General features: G+C 39.7%; 1 protein-coding gene and 1 long non-coding RNA gene across 4 annotated transcripts in view; both read right to left on the reverse strand.

The window, feature by feature from the left end:
* The window catches only part of tusc3 (tumor suppressor candidate 3), a 32983-nt gene extending 29299 nt beyond the window's left edge, over positions 1 to 3684 (reverse strand). For all 3 annotated transcript variants that reach the window (XR_006924909.1, XM_046843466.1, XM_046843467.1), the window contains exon 1: positions 3547 to 3684. Coding sequence is in view for 2 of the 3 variants with exons in the window: in XM_046843466.1 (XP_046699422.1) it covers positions 3547 to 3660 (114 nt within the window). In the remaining variant the exon portion in view is untranslated. The remainder of the gene's footprint in view (positions 1 to 3546) is intronic.
* Positions 3685 to 7103: 3419 nt separating this feature from the next.
* The window catches only part of LOC124381503, a 4302-nt gene continuing 1405 nt past the window's right edge, over positions 7104 to 10000 (reverse strand). Inside the window, exons 2-3 of the long non-coding RNA XR_006924857.1 lie at positions 7303 to 7461; positions 7104 to 7145 (exon numbers count right to left, since the gene is read on the reverse strand). This is a non-coding gene — a long non-coding RNA (uncharacterized LOC124381503). The remainder of the gene's footprint in view (positions 7146 to 7302; positions 7462 to 10000) is intronic.

A 10000-nucleotide genomic window follows, 5' to 3' on the forward strand; every position in this document is an offset into this window, starting at 1 on the left:
CTCAATGTCCTCTTCTTCCACCTCGTCATCATCCTCAACCTCAATATCCTCCCCATCGACCTCCTCCACTTCCTCCAACACTTCCTCCAACACTTCCTCCACTTCCTCCAACACTTCCTCCACTTCCTCCAGCCCTTCCTCCAACACTTCCTCCACTTCCTCCAACACTTCCTCCACTTCCTCCAGCCCTTCCTCCTCAACTGCCTCTGAATCGTCCTCGTCTGTCTTTCAGTGTTTCATTTCTCTCATCATCAAATCATTCTACTGTCTCCTCCTTTAATCTATACTGAACAGCCCTTTCTCTCTCTATCCTTCTCTCTCTCTCTCTCTCTCTCTCTCTCTCTCTCTCTCTCTCTATCCTTCACACTCACTCTCTCTCTCTCTCTATCCTTTACTCTCCCTCACTCTCACTCTCTCTCTCTCACTCTCTCTCTATCCTTCACTCTCCCTCACACTCTCTCTCTCTCTCTCTCTCTCTCTCTCATCCTTCACTCTCCCTCACACTCTCTCTCTCTCTCTCTCTCTCTATCCTTCACTCTCCTCTCTCTCTCTCTCTCTCTCTCTCTTTAAAAATAACCGCTGGGTAATTATTTGCTGAAATGTCACAGTGAGGATGGAGGGAACGTCTCCGGAATAAACGCATCAGTCAAAAGGACGTCTCGCCTCGCTGCGCCATTTTCAATTATTCAACGCCGCTTGACTTAATGAAGCTCGGCCTGAGGTGGAAACACACACACACACACACACACACACACACACACACACACACACACACACTCACTCGCTCACATACACACACACTGATCTCAGAATATTCAGTTTCTGGTGATGAACGAGGAACCAGAGAAGTTCTCCTCCTCTTCCAGAATCCAGATCTTCATTCCTCCTCTTGAGTGCAGGAATATAAATCCTCTTTCTTTTTATTCTCATGCTTTGGGAAATTTCCGAAAAATCTGGATAATTTCTTCTCTTCATCTGCAGCAGTAAAACTGTCCACCAAACACCTTTAATAGAGCCTTTAAGCTCCGCCCATTTCCATATCACCTCCTGCAGGTGTTTTCTGATGCAGTGTGGGGTTCAGGCACAAACACAATCACTACACAATCACTACACAATCACTACTCAACCAGACCACAATCACTACACAATCAGACCACAATCACTACACAATCACTACACAATCACTACACAATCACTACACAATCAGACCACAATCACTACACAATCACTACACAATCAGACCACAATCACTACACAATCAGACCACATCACTGCACAATCACTACACAATCACTACAATAATCAGACCACAATCACTACACAATCACTACACAATCAGACCACAATCAGACCACAATCAGACCACAATCACTACACAATCAGACCACAATCACTACAATAATCAGACCACAATCACTACAATCACTACACAATCAGACCACAATCACTGCACAATCACTACTCAATCAGAGCACAATCACTACAATCACTACACAATCAGACCACAATCAGACCACACAATCACTACACAATCAGACCACAATCACTGCACACAATCAGACCACAATCAATCACTACACAATCAGACCACAATCACTACACAATCACTACTCAACCAGACCACAATCACTGCACAATCACTACACAATCACTGCACAATAATCAGACCACAGTCACTACACAATCACTGCACACAATCACTACTCAACCAGACCACAATCACTACACAATCACTGCACAATCAGACCACAATCACTGCACAATCGGACCACAATCACTACACAATCACTGCACACAATCAGACCACAATCACTGCACACAATCACTACAATAATCAGACCACAATCACTACAATAATCAGACCACAATCACTACACAATCACTACACAATCAGACTACAATCACTACACAATCAGACCACAATCACTGCACAATCAGACCACAATCACTACACAATCACTCACTCAACCAGACCACAATCACTACACAATCACTGCACAATCACTACTTAACCAGACCACAATCACTACACACAATCACTACTCAATCAGACCACAATCACTACACAATCACTACTCAATCAGACCACAATCAGACCACAATCACTCACTCAACCAGACCACAATCACTACACAATCACTACACAATCACTACACAATCACTACACAATCAGACCACAATCACTACACAATCAGACCACAATCATACCACAATCACTACCACAATCACTACACAATCAGACCACAATCACACAATCACTACACAATCAGACCACACAATCACTACACAATCAGACCACAATCACTACACAATCAGACCACAATCACTACACAATCAGACCACAATCACTACACAATCACTACACAATCACTACACAATCAGACCACAATCACTACACAATCAGACCACAATCACTACTCAATCAGACCACAATCACTAATAATCACTACAATCAGACCACAATCACTACACAATCACTACACAATCACTACACAGTCAGACCACAATCACTACACAATCACTAATAATCAGACCACAATCACTACACAATCAGACCACAATCACTACACAATCACTACACAATCAGACCACAATCACTACACAATCAGACCACAATCATACCACAATCACTACACAATCACTACACAATCACTACCCAACCAGACCACAATCACTACACAATCACTACACAATCAGACCACAATCACTACACAATCAGACCACAATCACTACACAATCAGACCACAATCACTACACAATCAGACCACAATCACTAGGTGGACAGATAGAAGTGGTGGACAGGTAGAGATGGTGGACAGATAAAGATGGTGGACAGGTAGAGATGGTGGACAGACAGAGATGGTGGACAGACAGAGATGGTGGACAGACAGAGATGGTGGACAGACAGAGATGATGGACAGATAGAGATGATGGACAGATAGAGATGATGGACAGATAGAGATGATGGACAGATAGAGATGATGGACAGATAGAGATGGTGGACAGGTAGAGATGATGGACAGATAGAGATGGTGGACAGGTAGAGATGATGGACAGATAGAGATGGTGGACAGGTAGAGATGATGGACAGATAGAGATGGTGGACAGGTAGAGATGGTGGACAGGTAGAGATGATGGACAGATAGAGATGGTGGACAGGTAGAGATGGTGGACAGATAGAGATGGTGGACAGGTAGAGATGATGGACAGATAGAGATGGTGGACAGATAGAGATGATGGACAGATAGAGATGGTGGACAGATAGAGATGATGGACAGATAGAGATGATATATATTTTCTGACCCTGTAGTCTCGGATTACAGTAGAATAAAGAAAGCGCCGCGCGGCCGAATAACAAACGCATTCTATATTTGAACTAAGTGCACTTCGCGCGCCCTTAGCGCCGTCATGTCACTCACTAGTTAGGGCGCCTCGGTAGGGAGGATTGAGGCGTTTGGAATTCGATCATCGCTTTACAGCGTAAAGGATAACACTAATAATTGCTCGCACATTTTTCTGCAATTCTTTTTCTCTCTCAGCCCCTACCTCTTTTTTCTTCTGTCCTTCTCCAGGCTGAAGGAAAAGCAGCAGGATAAGAAACAGAGCCGCACACGGCAGGTTGAAGCACAGGCGCTTGGATGCCACTACCGCCGCCGCCATGTTGGAAGATGCTCCTGTTCCCGTACCGCGGCTGGTGGAACGCGATTAGCTTACAGGCGACCAATCAGAAACGAGCCCGCAGCGGTGGGCTTTATGGGAAACGTAGTTCCGCTAATCAAACTCCCTTTTCTATAACAAAAATAAGAATGTTTATTAAAATATTTAGTATTAATGACTAACTATCGTTCATACATTCGCTCTTTCTGCAGATTTTATACCAGGATTATTAAACGCTACAATTTTTACTTCAGATTTATTTATTATAAACATTCCAGAATGTTCCAAGAACTAATTTACCACCAGTCATATAGTTTAGTTTCTTATCTGTGCACATTATTGTTTCTTTTATTGTTCTAAAATGTTACACAAACATAACTCTCCCCAAATTATATACTATAGCACTTTCCTAAATTTCTATTCGTCTATTTTTATTTTCTGTTTTTCTACAAAAACAAATACATTTAATAATACGTGATTAAAAAAACACTCTTTAATTTTGACCATCGTTCCGACAGTATATTACACTAATACTCCTTCTGGAGAATGTTTATTGAAATCGTTTTTTTAAAACAATAAAACAATTTTTTATCTCAGATTTACTTTCAAAATGCTTCAAGAACTAAATCAACCCTAAATCATATAGTTTAGCATCTTGGCAATGTGTTTTTTTTTTCTTTCTTTCTTAAATTTATTTGCAAAAAATGATAGAAGCTAACACTTTATGCTCATGAAATTCATTTATAAATACACAACTTTATATCAAATCAGATGTTCAAGAAGTCCAAGTACTAATCCAATCCCAAATCAAACAGGTTAGCATCTTAGCAATGCATTTTTGTTTCCTTTGTCTACAAGAAAGCTAAAAAAATTAGCAATATATGATAAAGGCTAAAGTAATGCTAGTCTTAATGACTAGCATTACTACAGTATAATACACAAAGACACTTTTTGGAGACTTTATTGGTTATTTTTACCTCAGAATTTAATTTTATAATGTTCTAAAACATTCCATGAACTGATCATATTGATTTAGCATCTTAGAAATGGCTGTTTGTTTCTTTTTTTTCCCACATTAACAACAGATAAGTTTGGTTTATTGATCGATAAATAGACGTTTCTTGGTAAAATTGAAACACATTTAGTAGCATTAAAGGGATGATTTGTGATTTTACAGTCATATCTTTCCTCGTGATCAGCAGGGGGAGACTCAGGGACTGAGAACGCCTCAGCTGGGGAATTGTCGAGATGGAAAACGATGATAATTACCGCGTGAAAAGGAACTATTAGCATGTTTTATAGGCACTGTGTTAGCCAACATCGGAACGCTGCCTGATGGAGCTTCACGCTTCCTTATGGTTGTTTCAAAGGTTTTATTCGACACGTCATAAGAGGAGACACATAAGGTTTACTCGAGTGTGTGTGTGTGTGTGTGTGTGTGTGAGAGTGTGTGTGTGTGTGTGTGTGTGTGTGTTAGTTATTTCAAGTGGTGTGAGAATGTTTAAAGATAAGCACCGCAAGTTATTAACTTGTCTGAATGTTAAATGTTGGAACTGCCACCGTCTGTTTGCTCGGTTTGATTGTGTGTGTGTGTGTGTGTGTGTGTGTGTGTGTGTGTGTGTGTAATCAGACAATGAGATGCATGACTGTATTAAAGTCAATGAGTCGTGAAGAGCAATACATACGTGTCACGCCAGTTAGAGCACAATTTGGCACGAGGACGGCCTAGCATCGACAAAATGCAACGCCGTTCTCGTAAAGCTGAGAAAGTCTGAGCAGGAGACAATAAAACTCCATAATCAGCCCACGATGCTCTTGTCTTACTGATTCTACCAGGATAACAAACATCCCCAGGTCAACGGGGATGATCTACCACGCTAATAAACCTGGCTACAGCTAGGTCTAGTGAGATAAAACGTCTCCTAGACCAATTTAACTGGCAAAAAAATATATATAGCAGTTTAGAATTTTTATTATAATTTAGCTACATTTCTAGCTAATTTTTATTTTAGCCAAACTTCTTGCTAGCTACATTTCTATCATCTTCCAAACAAGACATTTATTATACATTTGTTTATTAATAATTCTAGCAAATAAATAAATAAGGAATAAATAATTATTTATATAAGTAAACACTGCATGGACCCATTTTAGTTCTACAGTAAAAAACATGTACATTTACTGGAGATTTTATGTAGAAATTATTGGTGCAACAAACAAGTTTGACTTATTATTTACTTTGAGAACTGTTCCAGAATATGTATATATAAAAGTATTTATATAGTATATATAAAACTAACAACATTTTTAAAATATAAAATATACAATAGAAGCTAACACTCAGTGCTAATGTCTAGAAACTTTATATGGAAATTATTGGAACAACAAACAATATTTTACTTCAGATTTAAAAGTGTTTAGGAATATTCCAAGAAGTAAATCAACCCCAAAGCTTATTTCTGTTTCTTTACAAAAAAACGAATGAAATTAGAAAAATGTAATATAATGTAACATGCCAATCACTAGAATTTTGCTAGAATAAAATAATACACCTTCTGGAGATTTTATGTGGAAATTATTGGTGCAACAAACAGTTTTTACTTCAAATTTACTTTCAGAAATGTTCTGTAATGTTCCAAGAACTAAACGAGCCCCACATCATATAGTTTTAGCTTAGCAATGCAAATTATTTTTTGTTTTTTTATTATTCTGAAAAATGTAATAAAATTAGAAAAATATGATATATGAATATGAACACTTTATAACTATTTTGACAAATGTTCCTTAATGTTTCAAGACACAGGGCTAGTTAACTATTTCTAGTTAATTGAATTTCTAACATTTAAGGTTAATATTTTATTTATACAAATTTCTAATTTGTAATCTAATTTCATTTTTTTTTGTCAAATGTTGTGTAAGCTACATTTCCAAAATCTAAAATTGTAGTTTAAAACAAATTTATCATTAGCTAAATTTCTAGCTAGTCATATTTCTAACACTGGGGTTAGCGTTTATTTAACTTATATATCATAATTTCTAGTGGGTTTTACTGTCTATTCAGCCGTATTTCAATGTTAACACTATATTTACCAGTTTACACTTTTACAGCACTGTTTTGACATATTTTGGCTAAATTTGTAGCTAGTAAGCCATATTTATAGAAGCTAATATTCTAGTTAAGCAAATTTCTTACTCTTAACCAAGTTAGCACTGTAGTTTATGTTTTTTTTAGCCAAATTAAAGTAGCTAAATTTCTAGCTAATCATATTGCTGGTAAATCAATTTTAAAGTAAATATTGTATAAAAATGTATACACGTTTTTGTTAGCTTTTGTTTTTATTAAAGAAAATTGGAATTAGACTAATTACTTCAAGGCCAAGGAGGAGGTTCATGGATGTGGTGAGGGAAGACATGCAGGTAGTTAGTGTGAAAGAGGCAGATGTAGAGGACAGGGAGGTGTGGAGACAGATGATCCGCTGTGGAGACCCCTAAGGGGAGAAGCAGAAAGGAGAAAAAGAAGACTTCTAACTTCTTTTTGATCAAAATTTTACTGGCCAAATAATTAGGAACTAGGATGTAAATGACTGTGTAGCTCTGAAGTATCCAGGCTAAATTAGTACAGAGATTTCTCCTCGGCCGCTTTACCTCATTAGCCCGAATCCTGTTTCCTGGAGTGAAGCAGAAAGTGTAACGTAGACTTCATTCCACTCGGACACACTCGTTTAACTCTGTGAAAGTAACAGAGTGATGTGTTGCCGTGGCAGCAGGGTGACAGGACGTGACCTCGAGCTGCTCCATCTGTTACTAAAGAAAAAATCAGGGGAATGTGTGTCAAAGTCGCACTTACACTCATCATAATGCAATGCTTCAAGAGGCTGATCATGAGCCACATCAAGACCCAGCTACCACCCCCACTGGACCCAGTGCAATTCTCGTATTGTCCAAACCAATCCATGGACTATGCCAGCTCCCTGGCCTTCACCCACCAGCATAGTATAATCCCTCAGCACCTGATCTAGAAGCTGAGCCTACTGAGTCTGAACACCCCCCTCTGCAACTGGACCCTGGACTTCCTGACTGGGAGACCTCGCTCAGTCCGGATTGGGAGCATGTGATGTAATGCAGCTCTATGCTGTGTGGTGTGATGCAGCTCTATGTGGTGTGATGTGATGTAGCTCTATGTTGTGTGATGTAATGCAGCTCTATGTTGTGTTATATGATGCAGCTCTATGTTGTGTGATGTAATGTAGCTCTATGTTGTGTGATGTGATGTAGCTCTATGCTGTGTGGTGTGATGCAGCTCTATGTTGTGTTATGTGATGCAGCTCTATGTGATGTGATGTGATGCAGCTCTATGTTGTGTTGTGTGATGCAGCTCTATGTTGTGTTATGTGATGCAGATCTATGTTGTGTGATGTGATGCAGATCTATGTGGTGTGATGTGATGCAGCTCTATGTTGTATGATGTAGCTCTATGTGGTGTGATGTGATGCAGCTCTATGTGATGTGATGCAGCTCTATGTGTGTGATGTAGCTCTATGTTGTGTTATGTGATGCAGATCTATGTTGTGTGATGATGCAGATCTATGTGGTGTGATGTGATGCAGCTCTATGTGGTGTGATGTGATGTGATGCAGCTCTATGTTGTGTTGTGTGATGCAGCTCTATGTTGTGTTATGTGATGCAGATCTATGTTGTGTGATGTGATGCAGATCTATGTGTGTGATGTGATGCAGCTCTATGTTGTATGATGTAGCTCTATGTTGTGATGTGATGCAGCTCTATGTGATGTGATGCAGCTCTATGTTGTGTGATGCAGCTCTATGTGTGTGATGTGATGCAGATCTATGTTGTGTGATGTGATGCAGATCTATGTGGTGTGATGTGATGCAGCTCTATGTGGTGTGATGTGATGTGATGCAGCTCTATGTTGTGTTGTGTGATGCAGCTCTATGTTGTGTTATGTGATGCAGATCTATGTTGTGTGATGTGATGCAGATCTATGTGGTGTGATGTGATGCAGCTCTATGTGGTATGATGTAGCTCTATGTGGTGTGATGTGATGCAGCTCTATGTGGTGTGATGTGATGCAGCTCTATGTGGTGTCTTGTGATGCAGCTCTATGTGGTGTTGTGTGATGCAGCTCTATGTTGTGTTATGTGATGCAGATCTATGTTGTGTGATGTGATGCAGATCTATGTGGTGTGATGATGCAGCTCTATGTTGTATGATGTAGCTCTATGTGGTGTGATGTGATGCAGCTCTATGTGATGTGATGCAGCTCTATGTTGTGTGATGCAGCTCTATGTTGTGTTATGTGATGCAGATCTATGTTGTGTGATGTGATGCAGATCTATGGTGTGATGTGATGCAGCTCTATGTGGTGTGATGTGATGTGATGCAGCTCTATGTTGTGTTATGTGATGCAGATCTATGTTGTGTGATGTGATGCAGATCTATGTGGTGTGATGTGATGCAGCTCTATGTTGTATGATGTAGCTCTATGTGGTGTGATGATGCAGCTCTATGTGATGTGATGCAGCTCTATGTTGTGTGATGCAGCTCTATGTTGTGTTATGTGATGCAGATCTATGTTGTGTGATGTGATGCAGATCTATGTGGTGTGATGTGATGCAGCTCTATGTGGTGTGATGATGTGATGCAGCTCTATGTTGTGTTGTGTGATGCAGCTCTATGTTGTGTTATGTGATGCAGATCTATGTTGTGTGATGTGATGCAGATCTATGTGGTGTGATGTGATGCAGCTCTATGTTGTATGATGTAGCTCTATGTTGTGATGTGATGCAGCTCTATGTGATGTGATGCAGCTCTATGTTGTGTGATGCAGCTCTATGTTGTGTTATGTGATGCAGATCTATGTTGTGTGATGTGATGCAGATCTATGTGGTGATGTGATGCAGCTCTATGTGGTGTGATGTGATGCAGCTCTATGTTGTGTTGTGTGATGCAGCTCTATGTTGTGTTATGTGATGCAGATCTATGTTGTGTGATGATGCAGATCTATGTGGTGTGATGTGATGCAGCTCTATGTGGTATGATGTAGCTCTATGTGGTGTGATGTGATGCAGCTCTATGTGGTGTCTTGTGATGCAGCTCTATGTGGTGTCTTGTGATGCAGCTCTATGTGTTGTGATGTAGCTCTATGTGGTGTGATGTGATGCAGCTCTATGTGTTGTGATGTGATGCAGCTCTATGTTGTGTGATGTGATGCAGCTCTATGTTGTGTGATGTGATGCAGCTCTATGTTGTCTTATGTGATGCAGCTTTATGTTGTGTGATGTGATGTAGCTCTATGTGGTGTGATGTAATGCAGCTCTATGTT

Source organism: Silurus meridionalis, chromosome 28, assembly GCF_014805685.1.
Source record: "Silurus meridionalis isolate SWU-2019-XX chromosome 28, ASM1480568v1, whole genome shotgun sequence".
NCBI classification, from domain to species: Eukaryota; Metazoa; Chordata; class Actinopteri; order Siluriformes; family Siluridae; genus Silurus; species Silurus meridionalis.